Genomic DNA, 27,313 nt, shown 5'->3' on the forward strand with positions numbered 1-27,313 from the left:
TTTTAAGACAAGAAGGTATTTTTACTCCAGGCTGAAATAACAGGCATTAGCACAGCCAGCAGGTGTCTTGCTGCTCACAGCCTGGGCAATACCAGGTTTTGCTGAGAGTGGAAGTAGCTACAACTGTGGCAAGGGGTGACTTTGATGGCAGAGGGAAACCTGTAAATGGAATCATAGCTTTTACTTCCAGCCACAATCAGAAGACCTATTTAGCATTTGCTCAGCTTCCTGCAGGACAATGTTATTTTTATCCCACTGAAGCTTAAGGGCAAGCAAAGAAACCTTTGAAAACTTGCTGTCTTCACTAGGCTGAGTCAAAGTGACCACTGGATGCTACATGCAAATGCATGCATGTACATGTATGTATCTTCTATTGAAGGTTCTCCAGTGTGACTTTATATTCAGGGCTTTCAGGTCAGATGACACTTAAAGATACTCAAGCATTTGAAAAGAGAAGTGGAGACTCTGACTCAGTGTTTGGGTGGCAGCCTCATCCATCACCAAGATACTTTCTTCCAAGGAGAAATTTCAAAACAGATGTCATTGAAGTGCTTATTTGTGAGAAACAACCTGAAGACTGAAGGCAAGGAGGAGGGAGGGACAAAGGAGCAGCAGCAGCAGCCATCACTGAAGGTGATGTGGGTAGAGATGCTGCTGCAACTCTCCTGCATCCCCTTCCACTGAGCGGATGTCAACAGCTGTAGCTGTAGCTTAGATTTTGCTGTCATTGCTGTAGCTTAGATTTTGCTGTCATTGCTGATTCCAGAAGCTATTCTGGAATGCCACCTCCTGGCATTTTCCCTGTTAACTACCCTAGAGATGAACTGTTGTGTGGTCACAAGCCTGGAAGCAAAGAGACAAAGTTGACCTTTTCAGTCCTTTTCAGTGAATGTCCTTGTTTTCTTGGAGAGAGGCTGCCCTGATGCCCTGTGAAAAGTCCAATTATGTAAGGGGGGGACTTGTTATGTGGGACTGGGAAAGGGGATGCTGGTGCCAAAAGAAGCTATGAGAATGGACGTGGGTGGAAGAAAAAAGGAAAAAAGTAAAATGAGAGAAAAAAGTCTTCATGACTAGTGAGGGACAAATGAGGTGTTCCATCAAGCACCAGTTTAGATGGCCCTCAAAAAGGAGCATTTAAGTCCGTGATTTTGCTTTTTCCATCAAAGTTTATATGACAGTGATTAAAAAAAAAACAACATCTTTTTAGTTTGTAGCTGAAACACTTTAAATTGGAAAGGAAGAGGAGGCACAGCTTCTGGCTGCTCTGCTTGTTGGCACCAACACCAAAATCTGCAGTGCTGATGTTCATAATCCCTCACAGTCCTGACAGCCAGACCAAAGCAAAGAACAAAGGCCCGTAGTGGTCAGTCAGCCTCGTTCACACAGCAGGCAGAGCTCTGCATGCTGCTGCTGCATGCAATGGGAATAAACCTCCCAGCTGCCACTCTCCTCATGGAGACACCATCCTGCTGCTCCTCCAGCTTCCTGGCTGTGACCTGCTGCAGCTTTGAGGTTCCAGTGAAAAACCCCCAACAAATTCCCAAAGCACCCAGAGAGTCCCAAGTGCTCTGAGCAGCCTCAGTGGGGCCCACCACCCAACCCTCTACCCAGCAGCTTTATTTGAAGCCAGCCCTGGGCTGCCTCCTAGGTGGGTTGGTCTCTGGTTTTGCTGTCAGGATGGGCCCTTGAGGGGATGTCCTGTAGCTTCTCTCCAGCCCCCTTCAATGACTGCACCCACAGGTGACCCCTGGGCTTGGGCCACCCCTTTGCTGTGTCTGGAAGCTGCTACCAGCACCCAGCTGTGCTCAGGGATTGTGCTGTGGGTGAGAGCACAGCCTGTGCTGGCTCTCCTTGTTCCCCTCCATGGGACAATGCTGGTCCCTTATATATATATATATATATATATATATATATATATCAGTGCTGTGAATGCAATGAATTCTCTGAAAATCACTGTGTTGAATGATGGTGAAATCCTGCTGTCTGTGACTGCCATGAATGAGTAGTTTTGAGCAGTCAACTTCTAGCCTTATCCAAGACACAAAGATCCCCAGATAGTCTGGCTGGGAGACCTTGGCTTCACACTCATCCTTCTGGAATGGTCTGAGCTCTTTTCCAAGCTTTTATTTTAAGAGACCTTCTGGGCATAAATCTGATTCTCACTGGCGGCTGGGAGGGCACAAATGTAACTGAACAGGACTGTTCTGCTGCTGTGCATCCAATGGTCTGAGTAATCCATCCATACCTGAAGAGAACCTGCTGGCATCTCTGAAAAGCCTCCTACTCATGGTCAGGAAAGGGAGGCTACTGGGACTTTGAGGGGTTTTGTTTGGTTTTACGTACTTATTTCCTTATATGTTGCACGTAGAAGTTAATGTATAAAAGATCTATTTGGCATGTGGAACAGCCTTTGGAAGTGGAGCTTCTTCAGTATGGTGTACTTAGGGTATGAGTACAGCATAATGGTTTTTAATATTTGGAGTTTTATGAAGTATGAAGTGATCATTATGCTTCTTTCCCCAGTAAAGCTGAAATTCTCTTCTTTCAGACACTTTGACTTTCTGTAGTACGGCATGCTGTAGAAAAAGGCTTTCACTTCTGCACCATATCACCCAGGGCTCTCCTTTTGGGTGAACACTGCCAAGTGACAGATGTGTTCCTGCAGAACACTCACATGCCTTGAGAGCACATCTCTGGCTCAGCAGCCTTCTCTGATTGGGAAAGTGCCCTTTTTGTGGGGAGTAAAACACAAGGATATTTATGGCCTTCACTGATATAATGTGATCCAGCCATGACAGTCCTTTCATCATTATGAGTGATGGATGTTGTTGTTATTACTCTGATATACCACTGTAACAGGTAGGTTTGATCTACACTTGCCACAAAGAATGAATGTGTTACGAAGGATAACACTGGAGCTGTTGTGGTTCAAACCCACTCAAGAAAAACTGCTCTGCATGTAAGGTATGGATGGTTCTATGTTGGTGGGAAAAAGCCAAAAGAAAAACCCCAAGCCTTTGCTGTTTGAGATTGCTCTTTTCAGTGTGTATCTCCTAATTTTTGAAAGTGAAATTCCTGAGTTCTGCTTCTCACTTTGTTGGTGAGTTCTGTGTGGAAGTATCTGTGCTCAGAGCAAGTCTTTAAGCAATTGCCACCAGCCCTGATTCTCCTTGATTTGCAGCAGGTGAGTTTTTTAAAGTGGGTCTTAGGTCTGCTGGTGTTTTAGCACAGGAGCTTTGCAGGGCCAAGTGGCACACAGGCAGATTACGTAGCCTATACATAACCTCTTTTGCAGTAATAACCAGTGGCTTAAAAAAAATACACTTGGTGAGAATGATCCTATGTTTATCTGTAGGACTTGACTCTGTCACTTCTACAAACTTTCAAACAAAATGAGCCATGATATGCCTCAACTTGTGTCTGAGCTTCTAAAGCTGATGAGAAAGGGGTGGGGACTGACTGGCCAGTCTTCTGTGTCTTGCATGGCCCACTTTAGGTGCCAGTAAGGTGCCTTAGTCTGTGAGTCTGCCAAAGCCCTGTGCTGATGGCACTTTCACACATTTGAAAGTTGTAATGCAGGAGTAAAAGCTGTCGTCCTATTATCCAGAGAGCTGATAGTTCAGCTGGCTTCCTAGGCATGACAGCAAGCTCACAGTGATGGCACTACTGAGGCTTTGTGGATTCTGACTGTAGGCAAGCCTCAACAGAATAACCAGATCAAAACTGCTAACACCATAAGTTTTGCTTAAAAATTAATTAGTAGGAAGGAGGAAAAGGAGGAAGGGCGGGCACTGCTTTGATGATTGAATTGCAAAAAGTAGCACCATGATAACTCTGAAGGGTGTTTGGGCTAGGACAGCGTAAGGTTTGGAAATATGTGGAAAACACGTTAAGAGGCACCTCTCCAATGTGCACAGGGTCTGGACTCTTACTGGCTTTTTCTGACACTCGTGGGAGCTCAGTCCTCATCAATCTGCTGCTAATCATTTTTGAAAGAGGGGGCTGATCATGCTTCTGACCTTTCTGGATGCTTCTGGTATTCTGAGGTTTAGATTGGTTATTAGGAAACATTTCTTCACTGAAAGCATTGCCCAGCCCTGGCATAGCCTGCTCAGAGAAGTGGTGGAGTCACCATCCCTGGATGTATTTAAAAGATGTGTAGATGTAGCACTTGGAAACATGTTTAGTGCTGGCTTAGCATTTGGACTCAATGATCTTAGAAGTTTTTTCCAGCCTAAACAATTCTAATATTCTACATTGCCCAAGGAAAGGATTCTAGTCCCTCCAAAGAACAAGCCAAAGGACAAGATAGGGCATCTCAGGTCCAAAACACAGGTAGCCCAAATCACCAGCTGCATTGGGGGTGCACTGGGTCCTCATCTGTATATGCAGGAGCAGGCAGGCCTCCAGTGGTGGGTGGCAGGGCTTGGGAGCTTTTGTGTGTTGAAAAAAGCTTCTGTGAGAAACTGCATTTCACCTTCTTGAGGTGTAAAGACCTTGAGTTCAGCTGGCTTTCCAGCATGAAGGAATAAAACCGCCAACTGCATGACTCTGGAGAGGCTGAAAAGTGAGGAACTGGATATATGGAAGTGCGTGCACATCTTCAGTAACATATGCATTTACTGTAGGCAAAAATTACACCACTGTTTGCAGTTATGGCTTCCTTATTCTTCCTGCTAGAGCTCCCTTTTTTCCCTTCTGACTTCTCCAAAATTCCTACTTTGGCTGTAGTTTTCCCTTGTTGCTGCAATTTTCCATTGTTTCTTTCTTGCCTCAGGCTTGGTTTGTTTCTTCAAAGTTACAGTACAAGAGGTCTCCATGGTTTTGACTAAGTTTAGAAGGGAACTGATGTTTTGTCTTAAATTTCTGTCTGAAATAATTTTTTTCATTATTTGAACACTTCCATGTTCTGAAAGGCAGCCTGGAAATTTGTCTGGAAGATGAACATGGAGTAAAGGATGTGCTTTTTTGCCTTCAGGAAGTACCCAAATAATTCTGTTTAGTTATAGGTCTGAAAATACTTTTGCACATCCTTGTGAGAGAGGAGAGAGTAGACATTGGCAAAAACCAGCCTTTGGAAGTGGTATTTCCTCTAAGGGAAAGGGGATGGGAGCAATTGTATGGAATACTGAGAATGAGACAGATGAGCGGACGGAGAAGCAAGGATAAGGATGTGGGAAGGGGGGTGAAAGAAGCTTGTGTGGTAACATATTAACAAGAGAATCACTTAAAGGGAGTGCTGCCTAAAATTTGCCACAACACATAGACATTTTCAACCTCTGCATTCCTGTATGGCCAGCCAGAAGCTGTGTCATTTGTTGCCAAAATTGTTCCCTGCCCTGGTTCACAGGAAGTTAACAGCTTCCAAATTGTGCCAGGATCTCACGTGGGTAAGACATGCTTGATGTGGAGGTTTTGTAGCAGAAATACCAATACTGATGTGAATGGAAATGCTTGCCTGAAGACACCAGAAAAACAGCAGATGAAGGGTTAAAGGAGTGGCATGTATTAATTGCTGCAGAACCACACCATGTGTTTCATGCAAATAAATAACCAGAGGACAAAACCCAAACTGGAGCTTTAGAGATAAGGTGACCAGATGATGACCCACAGCAGAAAAACTGTGAAATGCCTAGATAAGGGTAACAAAAGACTCAGTTTTGCCTGAGATTCTTGAAGGGTGAGACACAAGATCATCATATCCACTGCTGAAAGGTATAAAAGGTACGTACAAAATTGAAGAAGAGCCAATCCCAGAGATGCAGTGGAGCGGTGGTGTTATCCTTTGTGCTTCCTGCTGTACTTGGCTGATCCTGAGAGACTGATGCATACAGTCCTGTGCATGTGAGTATGTTGATGGGAGAATAGGAGTGGGTAGGACCAACTTACTGGAATCTTTTTAATAAAAAATTACTTTCCCTACCTCTAAGGTCTTGCAATGAGTTTTGTTCCACAAATTTCCCACAGTAATGATACTAAATGTTCTAATTCTGCTAATACTTCATGTAGGAGGTGATATATATCCATATACATTTAATATAAACCCCGTTGCCTTTAAAAAATACCTAGATAATTCGATTGCAAAGTTGCTATGTTAAAGGAGTATTCCTACTAAACTGAGGCACTCAGTTGCTGTGAATGGAAGTCATCTGTTTAATCTTCATGCTGCCCTCCTGTAGGAAAGCTGCTGTCATCCAAATGTTTCTCATTTTCTAAATGCTCAGCTTGAGAGGTGCATTGAATGCTGCCAATTATAGGTGACACTACTGCTCTGAGGCATATAAAGTGCCACAAAAAAAGCACCATAAAGAAAATCAGGCCACCCAAGTTACCTCTCAAGCAGGCTTTCTGCATGAGAGGTTCTGGCTGACCTGGATGTTGCAGCTATAAATGAAGGCAGGTCCCTCTCTGCTCCCACAGAAGTGAGAAAAACTTGTGCTCTGACCACGGTCCAGGTGCCTTTCCTCCCTTCCTATCTGTCTTTGTTCGTGGCCATGCTGGTGGCCATGTGAGCTCTGCAAAACAGCCACCTGTACCCAGTGAGGGCTTAGAGACCGTGCGAGGGGCTGGCTTTTGCTTTCCTCATGGAATTGTGGAGAGAGAAACAATTAAATGCTTGTGAAGCATTCCTGGATGACAGGGATGAGGTGTCCAGGAGAATAATGTGTCTGTGTTCTTCAAATCAAGAAGGATAGAGAAGTGACACTGAGCAAACAGGGTGCTGAATGAATGTTTTTGGTTTTGTCATTCCTTCAGTGGTGGAGGAGGACATGGGAATGTCCTGTGAGCAACAGCAATGCCATGGGATTGAATAAAATAACCTTTATGCAATTAAGAAGTTTATAAATTGAAGATTTCCAGCCATATAAATGTGTCTTTGTTCATTGCTGCTCAGTTCTGCTGTTCTCCTCATCTCTTCCCAGCCATCCTGTTTGAAGGGGTGGGTTGTGCAGCTGAGTTTCTGGTTCCTTGTGCCCTCCTGGTGCTGTGCTCCTGGGCTGATGCTGTGGATGCTGTCTGGCAGACACTGGACAGTGCTGCAGGCAGACTCTTGGGCTGTCTTTGAAGAAGGCAAACTCACCAATCCCTAACCAGTAAGTGAGAACATCTGGGGATAATATTTTTTATTACTTCTTAGAAGTTCAGTTTAGAGAAAAAAGTGTATTGTCTTTTACTCTCTTTCTCTCACAAGAGTTGGCAGGGCTTAGTTTGAGTTACATAAATGTTTGCAATAATGTCCTTAATCTAGAGTTCAATGAAAAGATTTGGAGATGAGTCAATGATTTTAACATGACAGCTTAAAGTCAAGTTGAAAATACGAGGGTAGCGAGTTCCTTACTCTTCTTGCTCCTTCAAACATACGGATATTTCCCTGCTGCCAAAGGGTGGATCTGTTCTGCTCTCCAACAATAAAAAGCAGATGATTTTCTTTCTTAAAATACCCAAAGGGGATTGCTAACACAGATCCTCTTCTCTGTGTGCCCATCCTCATGTGCAGAGCCAAATCCCATCCCTTCTAGCAGCAAGGAAAAGCAAATCCCTGGCATTGAGGGCACCCAGATTAACCCACTGCAGGATTAGGATGCTTGAGCTGTTGTTAGAAGATTAGTATATTTGGTTGTCGACACTTGCTGAACTTGGCCTGAAAATGATTTCCAAAGAGGTCACTGACTCATGGGTGCTAGTTTGCCCAGCACATTGGGAAAGCCCTGGAGTTAAAGCAAGTGGCTGTAAGGATTGAACTGGAGCTCTGAGTGTGCAGAATAACTTTAGTATTTAAACCTGTCATTGCTGGTGGTGGGGACAGAAGGCTCTGGCAGACTGATCATAATATCTGAGCTCCTGCCTTGCTGGGGAGGTGTTTCTGGGGCTTTGCTTTCTGTAGTTTCCTGCTGATGGCAGTGTGTGCCATTAGGTGGGTGAGCTGCCCACAGATGAACTTTTCTCAGTTCTTGTGCAGTGCAAAATGAGTTTATTTTGAGGACAGGGCCTCCACAGGGGCATTTCTAGGTAGAAAGCAATTGGCTTCCACTTTCTGTTCTGGGACTCAAACTGTCTGTGCTCATAATGTTTTATTTCAGCTACTAGCAGGAGGATTCATGTTGAGGGTTTTTTAAAATATAGGATCTTCCTCTTGTCAGCAGGGCATTAATACCAGCACAAAGTCTGCTCATGCTAGCACATCACCTTGTAAATGCTTACATGGCTTTCCAGTCCATGGGGGAGTGACAGTGGAGCTCTGGTCCCAGTGCAAGCAGTCCTGCTCTGCTGTATGTGCTGGTGGCTGAGCTGCTGCTGGAGCACTCTTGGTGCTGCAGAGAGTGTGCATGGGAGGGATGGGCATGGTAGATCTCTTCTTCTTGAAAAGCAGCTTTTTTAATATTTATTTTCTTCTTCTCTTAAAACAAATGAGGGCTGTAAAGAGTCTAGAGATAGACCCTTTAAAGATTTTTGGTAATACAGTAAGAGCCTGAATTTTCCTCTGTTTATCGGTGGAAAACTGCCCTGATGGTAAAATAACTGTTAGTTGAAACTGTTTTACTCTATCATGAGCCAGATGAATACAAACTTATATTTGATTCAAAGCAACTTGTCTTGAAAAGTACCAACCACTGTCTGTGTCATGGAATTGGTTCCAGTGATTTCTTTCAGTGGCATTATCTGGATTTCAAGACACATCCTGTTGTAAAAATGGATTTTATCATGCTTCTCTTTGTGCAGCCATTTCTTGTCTGAAATTAATATAACTGCATTTGCCACTCCTGTGACAATATAATTTTATTTCCTCCCAGGCCAGCAAAGATATTCAAACCCATGTGGAAGAAATAAGCCTGAAAGTTCTCTCAGAGAAGATACACTATAGAAAGGTAGGGCCTTTCCATAAAAGCTTCCTTTGAGTTTAACTCTGGTATCTTAAAGCTATAGCTGTCCTGAGCATTCCCACTTTTGGGAATGCTGTGCAGCCTAGTGAAGCAAAAGACATTCAATTTTAATAACTTTATAAGCACTAAGTACATTGCTCTGTGTTTTACGAACATACCTGGGGGATTTTTGTAGAGCTGCACGATAAAATAATTTTGAATATTTTATCCAAGGCCTGTGTTGTGATTTATTCTGAAAAAACACAAAATCTTCTGAAACCCAGAACGTGGGTTTTAAGTTTCTGCCTGGATTACGGAGTGTGGCCAGAGGACAAGGCCACCACCGCTGTGGTGGCCTGGCTTCCACTGGTCTCAGTGCAACAAGAGATGCATTCTGGAATGACCAGCAAGAACATGGGGCAGCAAGGTGGGCGGGTGGGGGACGTGGGTGAATTTTGTTCTTGCACTTGTCCAGTGTTTCCTGCATGCAGAACTTTCCCTAGATTTAGGTCAGCATGGACCTGGCTGACCAGCTGTGCCTAACAGGCACATGTTTGATAAAGTGGCCTGTGTTCAGTGAGGAATTTTAGGCCACCCATTTGTTGAATGAAAATGTAGTGTCTGACGTCATGCTGAAGTCATTTGGACTACCTGATGATAAAGACATATATATGCCTATACACACCAGATATGTATAGAGGGCCATAAATAAGACATGCTCCAGTGTGGGAAAAGATTTTAATCTGCTGGAGGAAAGGCCATAGAGTGTTCATAATGGTTCTGCTTGTACTTCAGCCCATGCTTGCTGCAACAAGTGCTTATAACCTTGTGACTTGAAGGCAGTTTCTAGGATATGGACAGAGTCCCTGTGCACGTATCTGGGGGGTTCACAAAGTGAAAAAAGGAGAGAAAAATGCCAATGCCACCATGCTGTGAGCTCAGGCCTCTGTCTTCTTCAAGGAGCATGCTATGCGCAAGCAGCTCTTGGTTTTGATCCGTGTATAGAGCACAACATGTTATCTGGCTAATAAGAAATAATCATACTTAAACCACTGGTTTCCACATCAGAATACCTCCAGAGGGTGGACCTCAGAATGCCTCCAAAGGGTGGACCTCACACCTACACAGACAAACAGACAGCAACAGTGCTGGCTGGCTGCCCTGCACTTTCCATAGCTGGCAAATCCATGTTCACATGGGCTTTCCACCCCTATCTCAATGGCCAAGGAAGCTCCAGCTGGGTTAATTCCCAGTCCCATGATGTTGTTTCCAAAGGGTGAAGATAGTTGCTAGTTAATTCACTGCCTTTATATTTGACATGGGGCAGTTGCCAGCCAGACTGTCTGCTTGGTAAGCACTGTGGCTGCACAAGGTAAATAACATTTTGATGCTGAAGAATATTTTAAATTGGCTATAAAAGTTTAAATTTGAGAGGAAACAAGCAGAAATATAAAATGAAAGGAGTGGATGTGGTGAGATTGTGGTTCTGTAGCAGACAGAGGTGCAGGTGGAGACTGATCAGCTTGCACGGCTTGCACTGCTTCTGTGGGGTGGGCTTGCACTGCAGGGCAGGAGCCTTTTCTATATCAAAGAACAAAAATTTACTCATGATCCAATATCCATCTGAGGCTGTAGGAAGATCTGAAGATGCTCACAGGATCCAGACTATGGATCTGTGTTGCTTATGTTCAGACTGGATCTTAGAGTTCTTTTCCAACCTAAACTTTCCTGTGGTTCTGTGTATTATATTTGTGTGTTCATCTCTGGAAATGTTTAAGGCCAGGCTGGACAGGGCTTTGAGTAACCTGGTCTAGTGGGGGGTGTCCCTGCCCATGGCAGGGGAGTTGTTGGAGCCACGTGATCTTTCAGCTCCCTTCCAATTCAAACCATTTTTATCTCCATCTTGCCCAAACCCCAAATCCAGTCTGTTTCTCCAGCACCCCCGCTAGCATTTCCCACTCTGGAGCACTAAGATTTTGAGGTGCAGTATTTTACATTAAGTGCTTAGTTTCCCTCCCCCTGGCAGGGATGAGGAAGGACAAAGCAGGCAAGAGCCCAGAGCATGCACTCATTAGCTACTGTCTGCCAACAAGTTGGGCAAGTGCAATGTTATACGAAATGTCTGGCTGTTATAAAAGACTTTGGTTAAGTAATCACATTTCTCTTGCATAAGTGCTTGGTTTTGGGAGGCTTTAGCCAATTGGAGGCTGCAGCAGCACACAGACAGAAAGTATGTCTAACTTCTGTGAGTTTTTAATTTTTCTTTTAATAATAATAAGTGATTATTAATCTGCTGAGAGTTGTATGAAATCTCTTTAGATAGGGTTAGGAGGCGGAGACTCCCCAGCGCTGTTAGTAGCTGAACTACAGCTGTAAAACACTGCCATAAAGCCTGTGTGGATTCCTGTGAGTAATATTTCTGATTCTTTTAATGGGTGTTTGTGACTGGAGACTGCAGGCAGGAAATGTTGCAGACATTTATTGCAAGCAGTAAGTTAGAGGGAGGCAGGAGGTGAGAGACACTAGTGAAACTATTGACCTGTTTAACAAGGCTTTCCTCCTAGACTTCTGTAAGCAAACACGAGTTTCTCTGAAGCTGTGCAATCAAGGTTCTTCAAAATATGCTAATGAAAAAGAAATGTGATGCTGAAGTCAACTGCAGGACTATGGGAGGTCAGAGTTTTAGCCTGGCAGGGAGGTCACAGGACGAGCTAGTCCCGTGTACTGGAGCAGGAAAATGTCCTATTCTTATATTCTTTCCTTGATCATTGACAAGTGTACAGGGATGTTTTTCTTCTACGTTTTCATGGCTTTCAGAAATCTGCATGTCAGTTATTTCCTGAGACAGAAACTATATCTCTAATAGTACAACACAATAGTACAATAGTGGATTTTTCTTTTCAGAATTTGCTAATCCAGTGTATCTGTTGAAGACAGCATGTTGTTCTGCAATTTGATCGACATAAATCTAGTTGGGATTTCATATCTTGCATTCTTCCACAGAGGATTTTAATTTTTATATTTTAAAAGGGTGTTTTTTCTGTTAAGATAGAACTGAAAAGGGAAAAAACTTGTGTAGATTCACAGAAAACAGAACCTCCCTTCCCACTTCCTTGTGACGTGTCTGGATGCAGCCCATTCTGTGAACAAAGCCTGGAACTATAAAACAATTCACTGTAGTGGGAACTGGAATTTATTGTTCAAGACTGAGTAATGTGGAACAACTCAGTTGTTACTCCTGCCAACCCTGGAAAGCATTGAAGTGCCACTGTAGAGAGAAAGCAACTCAAGTGCTGAGCTGTGAGGAGAAATAAAGCTGTTGCCTATAGTTGGGTGTGTATATGCTTACTCTTAGAGGTGGCACTAAACTTTTCTGGCATAGAATAAATGCTGGACTAATGGAAATCTCTTGGGAAAGCGCAAGTCACTTCTTACTAACTTTGAAAAATTGTAGAATGTGGATTTTATAGTCTATAAAGTGCTTGAGACGTGCTAAAGCAGTTAAAGCTTATTTGCAGCCAGTAGATGAGGAGGTAATACCACCATGAAAGGAAGTTAATTTGTCAGAGTTATAGGATTAGAGAGGTAACTGTGAGAAGTTATGTTGAACTAAAAGGCACTTGGCTGCTAAGTGAAGACTTCAACATTTTCATATTTGCTTCCTAGAGTGGGCAAAATTGATGAGCCTGTTTGCTTCAGTAAAACAGTGATGCCAGATAAGCTAATTTTGTGGGCTAATTATTTAGGCCTTTGTGAAAACCTTAGGCAAACCTAAGTTATGGCTCTTGCAATGGAGGGTGGCAGAGCAGATGGCTCTCCCAAAGCTTCCCATTTCCATTCTGCAACCTCACAAGATCTCATCAAAGGGAGATGCTCCTAGCCCATGCAAAGGCCTTTTTAGTTCTAATGAAAACTCCACAAATAAAAGCTGGCAGTTAAAATTTGTGAATTTACAACATTATTTCTAAAACAGTCTCTGGGATGTGGAACAAATCCAGGCTTCCTTTAGGATAAGCCAACAATATCTCTAATGTGTTTCAGGGTAAGATGGATGCTCTACACAAGTTGAAGATTTTGGTGATGTTTCTGTCTCTGGCTACTTTCACGGTCATGGTGATAATGAATGCTGGAAATGCCACTGGGACTTTCAAAGGTAATGCAAGCAAATTTTCTTCATTCAGAGGTGGGTTTCATGCTTTGTATCATGCAATGATACAAGGTGGCTTAGATGGGATAGATGTGTTTGCTGCCTCATCAACTCTCCAAATACACCTTGTTCTGTAAAAGGTGGAAGTAGCTGGTGCATCCTCCAGGTTTACAGCCAAATGCCTGAACCCTATCCAGTCCCTTGAATCCAATTAATGTCCCTGGTGAATCTGGATCTAATGGTGGTTGAAAGGCAGTCTTTGCACCCCCTTGTATCCCTGGTGGAAGATGTTCAGGATGCTGCTGTGGGTTTGTAGATGACAGTGGTGCCGCATTTGAACGCTAACTGGCTGAATCTGCCAGGAAATGCCATCATGCCATCCTCTGGATTATACAGACAGCTGTTTTTCCTGGTTCTGTCTAAGAGGGCAGGTGCACAATGTTCCCAATAAGGGACAGTGATCCCATAATGGATGTCTAAACCAACTGCAGCACATGGCTGGTTTGCACCAAGGGCGCGCTCTCATCATCCTTGAACCCACTGAGGCAGGGAGGAATATTGAAGGTTAAGGAAAATCAGGAAAATTAGTCTTTCCCCATGCTCTGGATGCAATAACACTTTTGCCTGCAATAACATTCCACAGGTCTGTTCAGGACAACCCCTGGAAATATCTCTGCCAAGTACAGCACTGATTTCACACCAGCTGGCTGGACTTTCCTCATCTGGAACGTCATCTACGCCTGGCAGCTCGCCTGGCTCCTCTACGCCTTGTCAGGGATCTGTCGAAGGTATTTTCCCTATTTATTCTTTACAGTATAAATGAGAAGGGACAGTGACTCTTCCCTTTTGGAGTAGCTCAGTCTCTTACCTTCCTTTCAAGGGTTTCTAGCAAGAGCAAACCCACTGCCACTACTTGGCATGTTGAAGCTCTGGGGCTGGAACATCTCTTATGTCCAGCAACCAAAGCTGGGAAGCAGTTTGCAGGTGTACATGAACTCCTCTAAAGGGTGGACAGGCATCAAAGTGTGTAAACTCCTCTATGAGGCTTCATTTCCAGTGATTCAGGGAATCTGACAGATTTACCCAGTACCTGCACTTACCCACTGCTACAGGCTGAGAATCCACAGGGGCAAAATTAATGGATTACAGAGCTAATGCTTTGAGTTTTCTTTCTGTTAGAGATCAAACAACCAGCACTGGGGAGTCTCTTGGTTTGTTGAACTGGACTGCAAACTTTTCCTGGGGTAATGAGATCAATAACTGCCTGACAGGGAAAGCCACAGGTATTTCTGTATTGTATCAGAGAAGGACACAGAAGAGAAATAGTCTGATTTAAGCCAAAATGTTTAATTCCAATGTAAAGTCCCTCCTAATATAAGGAAAATTAGGCCAGAAAGGTTTTTTTGGTCAATGCAGGCATTGTTTTCCTCTCTCCATACCCACTTTTCCCTGGCAGGAATGAACTTGGATATGTCTTCATAAAACCAGACTTGCTGCCAACACCTTTTTATGTGGCATGGTGTTTGAATAATTGCCTCAATGTTGGATGGCTCTTTCTGTGGGACCGAGAGTAAGTTGTCTTTTGTTACAAATACTTTTTAACACTCTTGGTGGGATCACCCCAGTACTATTTTTTTCTCTGTTTTTTTTTAACTTTGTGTGTGAACACTTAATCATGCCTGCAAAACTCTATGCCAGGCTTTGTCAAAATGTAGCCTTCATAAAAGTTTGGGGGGTTGCATTATGTTGTCATCTTACCCATGAAACAGATTGGTCATTGAAGTCTGAGATCTCCTCAAAGCTGTTCTACATTTTTACCTGCACAGGTAAGACAGGAGCCATGCCTCTCTTTATAAATGCAGTTAAGCTCCTTGCCTTGGATGGTTTCCATAATGATGGTCACATTAAGGGCTTATGAGAGCACCGCTGTCAAGAGGTGAAGAAATCACTCGGAGTCAGGAAAACAACTTCATGATTAACAAAGTAAAACAGCAACAGCAACATGTCAAAATGAAGGCTATGTGTAGTGATTACCTTTATTAAAGGCTGATCGACTTAGAGCCAGTAAAGGCCAAACACTAAAGCTACAAATTAGGGCATTGTGACACCACTGAGAAAAATGTGATGTCTATTGTGTGTGTACATGTTCTTTGTCCTAGATACCTCCTTCCAGCCCTGGTGTTCCTGGCAGTCCTCTCTCTTACCACATGTGCCTCCCTTTTTGTTTCCCACCGAGCCTTGAGCATCCATTCCTCGTGGTTTGTGAAGGCTCACAAAGCTGAGCTCTGGCTCATCCGCATTCTGGTACGTGGCTTTTGAGAAGCTGTCCTGTGGGTAAATGGTAAATAAAAACAACCTCTGTGCATTGCTGGAGGTATCAAGAGTGAAAGATCCAGTGGCAGAACATAGCTAAGGAAAGATTTCTGCCCTGCACAGAAAAGTTCCTAGCAAACTTTCTGGAAAGGCATCTTCATCTCTTGGCACAAACTGGGAGTGGGCTCTGTTCTTGGCACTTCCTGAAACACCAGTGTGACACATGGAGCTCTGAAGTCCCTCAGGACTCCAAGGCTTCACCTTTTCTCTGTGTTGGGGGACTTTTCCTGCAGCTAGGTCCAGGAGTCTGGCTCAACTGCACTGGGGCCTAGGGGTCACCAAAGACAAACAGAGTGTGTCACTCCTGTCCTCTTGCTGTGCTGCGTGGCAGGTGCAGAACGGGCTGGCCCTGTACCTGACATGGACCAGCATTGCCACGCTGCTGAACTTCGCCGTCGTGCTGATCTACAAGTGGAACGTGCCCAATGAGAAAGCAACCACTGCTTCCCTGAGCATCCTGGCTCTCAGCTTGGTGATATGGTAAGCAACCCCACGGGTCCCCACCGAGCCTCAGAAACCCCTTCCACCTCTCACCAGTCGTGACCAGCTGTTCCAATTCAGCCATCACTTGTCCCTCTCCCAACACTGAGTACAAAGGCCTCTGTTATAATTCATGGCAGATGAACTGGGAGTCTGGGCAGAGCTTTTTTCCCCTGACCTCAGCAATGCCAATAAGTATTGTGGGCCAGGAACACGTTTTTGTGACTTACATGAGCCCAGCCTGCCTTAGGTTTACATCTGAAGGTGTGATACAGAAACCATATGAAACATGGCTTTATTTTTCCCTTAAGTTACCTTAAATATATTATTTATGAACTTTTTGAATATTAGTAAATGAAAAATTTTGGACTCTTGTCACAGGTGGTCCACAAAACCCTTCATTCTCTGTCTAATTCTTTTCTTAGGGAATGGAAAACAAAATATAGAGAAAATTCTTATTCTGGTCACCCTTTTACTTCACAGGTTTTATGTAGAAAACTACTTTCTTGACAAGTATGTCCGCTATAACCTCACAGTCTACCCAGTGGTGATAGCAGCTCTGACTGGCAGCGCGTGCAGGAGTGGCTCGTTTTCATCCACACTGACCAACGACGTTTTTATAGGTGAATCTTCCCAACTCCTGTAAAAGAAGGCCTGTAAACACTTCACATCTTCCTCTGTATTGAGGGAAGAGAGTCTTGCCACTTGAAAAGCATTATTTGTTAAAAGCAGAACTAGGGACATATTTGAAGGTATTTGTTTTGCTAAGGAAAGAGCAGAGCAGAAATCATTGCCCATGAGCCTTGGGGCTGAATCCAAAGCTTGTGTTGTCTCAAGTTCACTTCCCAGTGCAATATGTTTGTCCTGCAATCCTCTATCACCCACTTGGCTGCTCCAGCAGCTCCGTCTGACGTAGGGCAGGAAAGGAAAAGCAGGGCTGGGATGAAGGCTGTGGACTTCCATTTGCCCTCTGTTGTTGGGCATATTGGAGCAGTGCATGAGCTTCTGACCCACGGAGGGCTTCACATGCTCCTCTCCTGTGCAGAGCCCAGGCTAGCCTCAACAAGTTTTCCTGGGATTATCTGGTTGCTGCCAGCCACTGTAGCAGAGTTGAGTGTAGTCATCCGTAGTAAATGGGCTTAAGCTGTCCAAATTCTGTACAATCACAGTCTGGCAGAAGCTGTACCATTATGAGCAGTTTTGTGCTGGCATGAAAGGCAGTGAGCTCTGTGAACTCTGAATCCTGCTGAAATGGTTTGAGATGCCTATTCCCACCACGGGGTCAGCAGAAGGGAACATGTTCCCACCCTTCAGCCTTCCCACTGCCACATACCAGTGGCCAAAGCTAAATTCTGGACTGGAACCACCATTGGAGCTGCTCCAGAACAGTTCCCTTGGCTCTAAGTGCAGCTGGAGCCTGGCCATGTCTGAAAGCACCCAGCAGGACTTGGCAGAGCTTGCCTGCCACAGCCATGGGAGCACTGGAGGTTGGAGGTCTCCTGATGGTTGTGGCCACCAGGAATGTGGAGGTGTGCATGGTCTCTGGCAGGCAGCTCTGCTCCTGGAGTAGGTACATTTCTTACCAGCAAAACTTCATTCTTAGTGGTTCAGCTGGTTTGACTGGTAGGACGAGAATGTGCTTTCCCCAAACTAGTACATGTTTCTTTATATAGTTCAACTATTCTTGGAGTATTTTGTTAATGTAATGTATTTTAACTCCTGTGTCCAGGAAGCCTCCCCCTTTTTAGACATTCCTTGACCTGGAAGCATTGGGCAAGTTTCACTGTATAGCAGTGAAACTCTGAGAGATACAACTCTGGGGGAAATGGATCCTGTATAGGCTATTGTGGGTTTTTTTCTCTTTCCCTGAATACCCCTGTTCTGGGAGCTGAAGTATGACAAGAGGCACTGTCTTTTTTATGCTCTAACATGCCTCTGTGTTTTTTCCCCAGTTGTTCTGCTGGTACTGACATGCTTGATCTTTGCTGTTCGGCTGGGATTAGTTGCATGGAGACACTGGAAGAGACCACTGGAAGCATCAGAATCCCGAGGTCCAACAGGCACAGTGGCCTGAGACCTCTGGCACTTTGTGGCTGATACTTGAAAGGGAGAAAAAAGAATTTGGCATGTGCTCGTCCTTCCTTCCTTCCTGTATCCGTTTCCTCGTGCATTTCTCTCCTATTCCCCATTCCAAATGCAGATGTCTTGTATCTGCAAATGTGTCTTGCTCCAACATTCCCTTGGATCAGCTACTCACAACCCTGTCTTGAATTCCTTTGATTTTACCCTGGAAAAGGTCCTGAGCAGCCCTGTGCACCTTTGTGATGCCTGGGCTGTGGCTCTTTTCTCCTGCCAGTGCAAGGAGGGCTGCCAACAGGCACCCAGCAGGCTTGCACACACAGTTGTTCTTGTTTTTTCCCTTGGTAGCTCACTTTCTTTGAAGTGCAGATCCAAGTGAACTGTCCCTGGGGTTCCAGGGGAGCAGTGGGGTGTCTGCCATTCCCTTGGCCATTGGTGCTGAGCATCCTCAAGCCCTGGTGCTGTCAGCAGATCTCCTGCAGGCAGCCACTGCTCCTTTTCTGCTTCTCTTCAGCATGACAGGAACAGATACTACAATTTGATATCTGCCTTTGCAGTGTCAGCTCTGCTGTTTGATATTCAAGGGAGCAGGGGGAATGACTGGAGATTTCTGACACAAATGTGTTGCCCTTCCCTGAGCTGTGCACAGCTTGGGCTGGCTGGATGTCTCTCACTGGGGGAGGGTTTGTGGCTATTCTGGAAGGAGGTTAGATGTACAGATGAGCTCGTACCTGATCTGGGGTGAAGCCTGATGCTTCAAAGGAAGCCTGTTTTTTAAAAAACAGAAAAATTGAACAGGTAGAGCAAGTTCATCCTGGATCAGTGCCTTCTCATGTGGCTTCACCACTTCTAAGATGGGATTAGGAAGCCTAAAACTGGATTGACTGAATTTTTGGACCGCTGCCTTTCCTTCCTGTGCCTAATCGAGAGCTGGTGGTGCCTCACAGGTGTCTGGAAAGTCTTTGCACCAGGAAGGTGCTTTCAGTGCATCCTGCAGTATTATTAACAAAGCTAAATTCTAAAATAACATGAGCTGTTGTTTACATTTAGCAAAAACCAAAAGCAGTGTAATGCAATTCTTCTCATCATTCTGGTGTGTTGTTTTGTTTTTTTTTTTTTAATTTTCAAATAAATCAGCTAATTCTACCACTCTGCCACTAACTCTATAAATCATCTAAAGCAACTGTCCTGGCTCCTGGCTCCCACCTCATTCATGCCCAGGGTTCCAGAGTGACTCTGGTCCCTTGCTGGGATCTCATGGATGTAGCTACTTCCACTGATCAGCCTTGGAGGTGAAGAGTTGGAGGATGTAGATTGCTAGGTATTATTTAAACTCCTTTGACCAGAATGCTGCTCATTAAGTTTCTATTTTATTGGCTCTGCCTCCCAAGAGCCCAGCTAATAAATTCCCAGCAGCCTCTCCATAAGCTGCCTTCTTTAATACAGGGGTATTAAATCCACTGGCATGGGGATTAAGGGGTCCAGGCAAGGTGAGAAGCTGCTGTGAGGCTGTGCAGTAGTTAATGCATGGGAGGGTTTTGCATCCTCCCAGCAAGAGCGCTGCAAACAGCTCCTGGACTGGGGCAGCTGCACTGCTTTTCCACAGGACATTGAAAAATGCCTTCAGGAGGTTTCTTGGTGTCTGTACCTCATTTCTGTGCTGCCCACATGACCAGAAACTGTATCAAAAACTGCAATTAATTACCTGGGGAGAGTTGACAGGGCTTTTGCAAAGGAAAGTCCTGTCTCACAAACCTCTGAAGGGCTCAAAAAGCACAGGCAAGGGTGAATTGTCCCATATTGCCACTGGCCTCTACAGAGGCACAAAGACTGCCAAGAAAATCAAAGTCCTCCCACTGGAGATGAAAGCTGGGAAGCAGAGGGGGTGTTTCTCTAGGAAGGGAGTTTGCTGGAGCCATGTATCACGGGCTGGATGAAGTGGTCACTAAAAATGAAGGGATTGCTTCAGGATGGACAGTTATTTAGGATGGTAAAGGAGAAGCTAGACTGAGGAATTGCAAAAAGCTGTTATGGAACTGAGAGAGGACAGAAGTCATTGCAGGGGTGTCCCAAATGATGCTGTGCTTCACCTTGCAAGTGACACCCTCTTACCTGGCCCCTGCCACTTGGGCACAGGGTTTGGGGTATTGGCAGCCATTCTCACCCAGACATTTCCACATCTGGCAGCAGCAGAGGTAAATCATGGATCAGGAATGGCAGGGAAGGAGAAAAACTTACAACACCCTCCTGCCTCTCTAAAGCTATTGTGCACCCACATCCTGAGGGCTTTGTGCAGCACTGGTCCTTGCACTCCCAGGAGATTATTATGGTTTTGGGAAGAGCAATGGCATCAGGGAGTGAGATGCCCCCCTGCCCATCCATGCTCCCCAGAGCTGAGGAGCAGCTCAGGAATGTGAGCCCCTTCCCCAAGGGCACCTTGATGTGGTGGCACAGGGTGGGTGCTGCTCTTCCCCCTGCTCTCACCACTCCAAAAGGAGAGGAAAGAATCAAAGGCCCTTTTCTGATGAGGTGCTGCAGCAGCACCCATGTAATCTTTGCAGACCTCCCTGCAAGAAAGACCCTGATGACTGCCCTGCAATGATATTGCTGAGCTACCCCAACCCCCATTTGGCCACCCACAAATAATTTCCTGGTCTCCAAAACCCCCTCCAAGCCCTATTTTCTCATAGCTGGGGCAGACAGAGGTTCCCACAGCTGTCCCAGCACACAAAGCTCCAGCCAGCTTTGGGAAAAATGGCTTTTCTTGCATCTGCAGCAGGAACAGGAGGTTAAAAATAAACCACTTGCCCCTTTTTCTTTCAGTGGGCAGGGGGGAAAGCAGATAAAAAATAAGTGTGACCCTTCCTCTTCCAGACCTGGGGATAAAGATAGCTTCAAGACTATTTTTAAAGGCTTTTTGTTTTTCCTGAAATGCCTTATTTTAACTTGTCTTTCCAAAACCACCAGTACATGATTTTGGCCTCAAAAGATTTTTCTTTCAGCAGAGCTGCATTTCAGAAAGCTGGAAGCCTCCCAACCTTTTAGCAAAAAATAATCAGTCCAGCCTTTGTTTCCATGAGGGATTATGGGATTTGGGTGAATTTTATAGGATTTAAAATTTCTTGGAAAGCTGGTGGCCTTAAGAAGGCAAGGCCTGAAAAATTAGCTTAGTTTGTGAAAAGGTGGTTCTGAAAAGGTTCAAGTGCCTTGTAGCCTGGGATGTGACCCAAGTCCCCTAGATCCATGGGGCTGGAAGATGGAGGGGGCTGGCAAACACAGGCATGATGAGGTTCCCAGGACACGAAGGTATACTTTGCTTTCTGATATAAAATCTGGGTTTACACTTCTCATCCTCTGCAGAGATTCCCTCTGTGGCTACACAGGGAAATAGGGAAAAGCAGGGGGATCTATAAAACACCTCTGTGTGTTTTATACAGATACACAAGGGTGTAACTTCAGTACTATGTCTGGGGATGTGTGGGGATGCTCCTTCCCCAGTCTGGGGCCAGCTCCTGCTCAGGCAGCCCCATCTGAGAATGACCCATCAATTTATCACAGTTTTTCCACAGGGATATATTGGCTGGGCTGGATATTTCTGAGGTGGCTAGGCTGTTGTTTTCAGTAAAAGTTTCTATGAAAATCTGATTCAAAAGAATGTTGTATGGGAGAAATTGTGGGGCAAGGGAAATATGCATTTGAACTGAGAAAGCAAATGTGTTAATTCAAAAGGAATTATTTTTAAAAAAAAGAGTTTATAAGACCCTGGGTCAGGCTCTCATTAAAGCCCACACAGCTTCCAGAGAAAACCATGCTTCATTTCTTGCCTTAGGACTCAGCTGGCTCCTCTTCAGCCATGGTGAGAGCTGATGGGAGGCTGGGATGGGGGCAGGTTCCCTTTGACACCTCCCTCCAGCAGCAGCTTGTTCCAAGCAGAACTCCCTGGGCCCCATCCTGCCCACAGCCCCAGAGCACTGCACCCCCTCGGGATGCTCTTGGTTACAGAGCTCAGGCAGAGTCCAGGCAGGAGCCTTGCCTGCTGGGCTCCCAAAAAACAGAGCACCCAGGCAGGGGAGACATTGTGTTACAGCCTAATTTGTTCTTGGCTTAATGCTACCCTCAGGACTAATTACTTTATATTGAAACATCTGTGAAATGAAGTAATAAATAAATAAAGCTGAGAGAGAAGAGATGCTACTTCATGATGCAAAACACCAGAACAGAAAGCAACATTGCTTTTCATCTGCAATTCAGAGCCACTTTGCAAACCCATCTCCTGGCTGCATCCAGGGGCGAGGGGTACAGTGGGATACAGGGACTGCTGCTGAGATATGGGCACAAGTGGCACCAGCCACAAGGGCCACCACCAGCAGGAAAACATGGAAAACACTTCTCATAGCATCTTGTTGGAGGAGCTCGGGCCTCGGAGAGGGAACACAAAGAAGGGCGGCTCCAAACGTGGCACCCCCAGCACCCCAAGCCCAGCCCTCGCTGGCTGCACCCCCATTTCCTTATCTGTGATGCAGAGATGAACAGGACAAACCTCCCTGTGGAGGACTGTGAAGAACTCCAGATAAAAGCATGGAATACATACAAGGATGATTAAAGACAGCAGCACCCTTTGCTATGCACACAGTCTAAACATGCTGGGCCATCCCGGGCTCTTTGAAAACTGTTAGATGTTCTCCAGCTAAATATTTATTTTATCTGCTGGGACAGCCTTGTGTCGGCAGATCAGCTCACTCCCTCTGTCAAAGGCATCTCAGCAAAGGCTTTTGGGCTGGGGCAGGACTCATGCATGGGCTGAACTTGTGGGAAAAAATGCTGGAGCAGCCCCAGAGCCTGACCCTGCTCCCAGCAGAGCTGGGGCACTGCTCAGAACATGCATTGGCTGTGTGATTGCACCATGGGCCTTCCCTGCTGGAAAATTTGACTCAAAGCACTTGAATAGCCTCACAAGGATGCTGTGTTTTCTCCCTTCTCTTTGGGAAGCAAGGATCTTGAAGGCCTTTGGCCAAGAATCTGTAAAATGCGATGTTTAACCAATGAAGAAGAGATTGATTGTTGCCTGCTCAGGGTGGGACCGATTAGGGAGTGCTGGAAGTGACAGTGACATTAGCTGGTAACTTGGGTGGCCTCAACACTGATCTAGTTAAAACATGAGCTCAAAAAAATGGGCATTACTGAAAAGTATTTAGCTTGAGTCCCTGACATATCTTTATCCAAGAGAGAAAAAAACAAATTGTGTTTGGGCCTGTGGTTGCCACTGCTTACCGTTGTGGCAATGCATATTTTGCCACCTATTTTGCAGGAACAGAATACAGGAATATTTCGCTGTGAAATGGTCTCAGGACTGGAGAGGAGCACAGGGATTGAGCAAAGACATCTGAGAGCTGTGGCAGACCAGCCTGGAAGCCAGAGTCTGGGTTTCCTTGTCCTAATGCTTTACCTTAAGCTCGCTAAAAATGGTATGGACAAAACACCTGCATGCTGTTGTTGTTTTGGGCTGTGTTCTGGGCCAAAAATGCAGCCTCCTGGGAGACCCACTGTGTTTCCCCTCGTTTATGGGGTGACTTTCACCCTGCAAATATGTTTCTGCCCAATCCTACTACCCTTGAGATAAGAAAGTTCCCTCCAGGAGTGGCAAAGTGTTTGGTAAGAAAAGTCCCATCAGACAGAAGCTCATCACAGATGCACTTTGAGAAGACCAGAAATCATGAGGAGACACCCATTGTATGCCTGATACCAGCAGCAAGGGCAAAGTCATGGCTTGGGGCTGCACATGTCCTCCATCACTGCTGGAGCAGGTGGAAGTGTTCCATGAGGCATTTTTGTCTGATGGCTCCTTGATACCCAGGACAGACCCTACACACCAGTCATGCCAGGCACATTCCTACCCTGATGCAGCAAACCACTGTTTGGATGCTTCTGACATCTCCTTGGGAAGACACCGCCCAAGGAGAAGCTTTGGGACACTGTATTTATGTATCTCTCTGCATTATCACTCCATCAGGAGCACATCTTTCCTACCTGGAGCTCACCTGACCAAAAGATGATAGGAAATGTCAGACATACTGTCCACATAACACTAGCCAGAGGAATGCATTCTACTCAAAACAGTAGGAAGAAAAGCTGGTGGTTTAGTGGGATGGATGGAAAACCAGGAAAAACACTGTTGTGGTTCCTCAGACAAGAACATCTTGTTCAGCCAAATGCAAAGGTGTTCCTTGAGGACACTCCTGCAGAGACAAGGAGACGGGGTGATGGCAGTGATGTTGGTGCCTGGCTGGGAAAATTTAAAGGAAGCATTTGAGAATTATCACAGCATTACCACAAAACATATGCAGGCAGGGTAGGAATGAGGTCAGGACTTCTGCAGCATCTGATCCTTTTTCTTTTTCTTCCAGCACTGGCACCGTGTGGAGGAGGGGAACATGGTGCTCCTGTGCCCATATTCCAAGATGAGGGCAGGGAGGATTCCTGCTGCCCTTTGGGAAGTTTGGTCACACAGCTGCTACCAGACTGAGGTGTTCCCTGTGCTGGAGCTGCTCCAGCCTACAGCAGGAGTGGGGACACTGATGTCAGGCAGTGTCCTGCCTGATCCTGCAGCAAATCCAGCAGAGCCAGCCATGGCTGCCTGTGGATTTCTTTGCTCTCTCCAGCAGGTTTTTCAGTGCAGTATCAGCTGCACGTTATCAGCTTGGGCAGGGAGGAGCTGAAACAAAGCAAAAAGCCATCCCCAAAATGCCCAAAATGCCCATGATCCTGGCCTTGCGCTGCTGAGCTGCCCTGGTGACCTCACTCAGATCTTGTGCCCATGTCCCTGTGTGGGATGCCAGCTGTGCTCACCACCCCATTCTCTGCCTGAAAACCTGTCCCTGGGGCTTCCCCCGAGGGTAGAAACCCGGCAGAGATGTTGATGAGTTACGAATGTGCTCCTTAAGCAGTCAGGAATTGCAGCCCAGGCCCTGAGGTGTGTACCCGAAGCACCACTCCACAAATCCTGAGTTAAAACCCAGCCAAATTTTAATCTGCTCTCTGGATACTGAGGGCAACGTAGGCATCCACTGGTGAGTGCAGAGAGCTTGCTGCAGTCAGCTGAGATGATTTCCACCGGCATGAGGGTGCAGTGAGATAGTTTTTTTTCAATATTAATGAACCCTTCTATGTTTCATTCTGTTAAATGGAGGAAGTGAGCAGCAGGAGGTGTCCTGGGGCTGGCTCACACCAGCCCTCATGCTACATGAAACTCAAGCTCTTGAGAGATGAACTTTAGCCCTACCAAAAAGCTCCAGTGGTAAGTTTAAAAATGCTTTGCTCCCACCCCCTCAGGGATTGCAGATGTGTTGCTGAATGGGCAAGCAGCAGCTTCAGCAGCTCAGCCAGCCCATGGGGCTATCCAGTGCCTGAGGGCAGGAAAACAGCTCACAGCAAGACTGGGACCTGGGGCTGGCATAAAGAGAGTCCACATTAGGAAGGCCCTAGGGCATCTCTAGGATGAGACCCATTTGTGGGGTTTCCCATGGTATTGCCTTTGATGTGTCACTCAGAGAAGCCCATGGGGAAAAAGGAGCTTCCATTTCTCACCCTCTTCCACTGATGCTGTCCAGATGCAGAAGTAGTTGAGCCTCTCAAAAGATGCAAGGCTTGGCATAAAGGGTTGGGCTTCCTCACTGGAAGCCTCCTAAAGGCTGTTTCCTCATTACTCATCTCCTCACACCCCCCTAGAAACCTCTTGATCTTCAAACGCCTCCCAAAAGGCAAAAACACTTGGTGTGAGGCAGCACTGGAGCAGCTGCCAGCACACTGCCTTCCACAGCACTGGGATGGAGATGGTCTGGGAAATTACTCCAACCCAGGTGCTGAAACAAGAATCTTTTTTTCCCCCTTCCCTCTTCTGATAGAAAGGCAGCTCTTTTCCTCAGCCATGATGGGATCTCCTGTTGTTCAACACTGATGGATCACAAATCAAAGCAGTGCTGGATCTTCACCTTGTGGAACAGAGCTTGTTGTGAGCAGCATCTCCAGCAGACATTATCCATCTCTGCACCAGATCCAGGATCTGCTCTGGGCTGAACCTGGTGGCTGGGCGAGGCTAAGTGGCATCACAGCCTGAAATCCTGATTGTGGTTCCCAAGCTTTGTTTGTTTCTCCTCTGCCTGTCCAGGAAATTAGTTTTTAAGAGGCCTGGATGGTGCCACAGCTTTAAGGGAGGGCATGGAGAATGTGGCCAACCCAGGAAATATTGGGGGACTGTTGCTCTGGAAGAAACATCTCCCTGAAACCCCGTGAAAGCAATTCCCCTGTGGGCAGCAGTGATCTGGCTTGAGATGTTTTTAAGGCTGGACACAAAGGTTTTTTTCTGATTATTTTGTTATTGTTATTATTTTTTTTTCTGATTATTTTGTCACACTGAAATGATTCTAATGAAGTTTGGGAGGGTGGCAGTGCCCAAAATGTCACGTCTGAGAAGAGGCCTGGCTTCTGACTCCTGCAAAGCCAATCTCTCTGCTCAAGCTTTCCCAACCAGGGTGTGTAAAGCAATGAAGATCCTCTTGAAGCCTTTTGACAGCTTGTCAAAGGGAGGCTGTGTGCACTGAAGGCACCCATGACACAGAGTACAAGCCTCTCTGGGGGTTTTGTCCTGCAAAACTGAATTTCAGGAAAGGCTTGTTGTTGAGCAGTGGTTTCTGTCCTCACCACAGGGGGTTGAACAGGCTTCAAAGAGAGCAACAAATGCAAAAATCCATTGGCTGACTGATGGGTCAGAGGCTTCAAGATGAGACCCACACACACACTTTGCAAAGAAAATATGGGATAATCAGGCAATAAAACCTTGAAAATCCCTCTTCCAGCCAAAGCAGCCCATCTCTGTCCCTGGGTAGCTCTCTTGCACGGTTAGCAAGCCTCTCCACTTGCAAGCTGTACGTACACACATGCCATATTCCCCATCAGAGGGTGATAAACACACTTTTAACTCGAAGTGTGTTTATCTCTTGGCTGACAAGAGCCGCTTAAGAGCTTCGTTTGCCGAGTCCTACAGAGGCATCCTCCCTCCCGCTGCCAGCAGGGTGCTGGAGTGTGTCTGCTGCTCTCTCCCCAGGGGCAGACCTGTCCCTCAGCCCACCCAGAGCTCTCTGCAGCTCCACACGCTCTGGGTGAATTTAGTTTGACAGCACAACCTGCCTGAGCCCACGGCAGGGCAGGGCAGGGCTGCCTGGGGTGGCACTTGGCTTTCCAAGGGGTGAAGGAGGAGCCACAAACGCTGAGGTCTCTGGCTGTGCCCGCGGCTGCTGAAGCTGCCAGGACGCTTTTGGAAGGGTTTGCCCACAAACCGTGTGCCCACATAGCTGGAGAGGGGCAAAGTGTCCTCCTT

At 45.9% G+C, this 27,313-nt stretch overlaps 1 protein-coding gene across 2 annotated transcripts in view; it reads left to right on the top strand.

Moving 5' to 3' along the window:
- The window catches only part of LOC118684504 (uncharacterized), a 31,878-nt gene extending 12,789 nt beyond the window's left edge, over window positions 1-19,089 (top strand). Inside the window, exons 2-11 of one of the 2 annotated variants that reach the window (XM_036379310.2) lie at window positions 6,924-7,094; window positions 8,793-8,867; window positions 11,181-11,267; window positions 12,903-13,014; window positions 13,652-13,796; window positions 14,465-14,578; window positions 15,168-15,312; window positions 15,713-15,861; window positions 16,345-16,484; window positions 17,814-19,089. In XM_036379310.2, the coding sequence (XP_036235203.1) occupies window positions 12,909-13,014; window positions 13,652-13,796; window positions 14,465-14,578; window positions 15,168-15,312; window positions 15,713-15,861; window positions 16,345-16,484; window positions 17,814-17,935 (921 nt within the window). In that variant the 5' untranslated portion in view covers window positions 6,924-7,094; window positions 8,793-8,867; window positions 11,181-11,267; window positions 12,903-12,908 and the 3' untranslated portion in view covers window positions 17,936-19,089. Of the gene's footprint in view, window positions 1-6,923; window positions 7,095-8,792; window positions 8,868-11,072; window positions 11,092-11,180; window positions 11,268-12,902; window positions 13,015-13,651; window positions 13,797-14,464; window positions 14,579-15,167; window positions 15,313-15,712; window positions 15,862-16,344; window positions 16,485-17,813 lie in introns of those variants that run through there. The other variant, XM_036379311.1, reaches the window with a different exon arrangement.
- The last annotated feature ends 8,224 nt before the right edge of the window (window positions 19,090-27,313 follow it).

Source organism: Molothrus ater, chromosome 3, assembly GCF_012460135.2.
Source record: "Molothrus ater isolate BHLD 08-10-18 breed brown headed cowbird chromosome 3, BPBGC_Mater_1.1, whole genome shotgun sequence".
NCBI lineage: Eukaryota > Metazoa > Chordata > Aves > Passeriformes > Icteridae > Molothrus > Molothrus ater.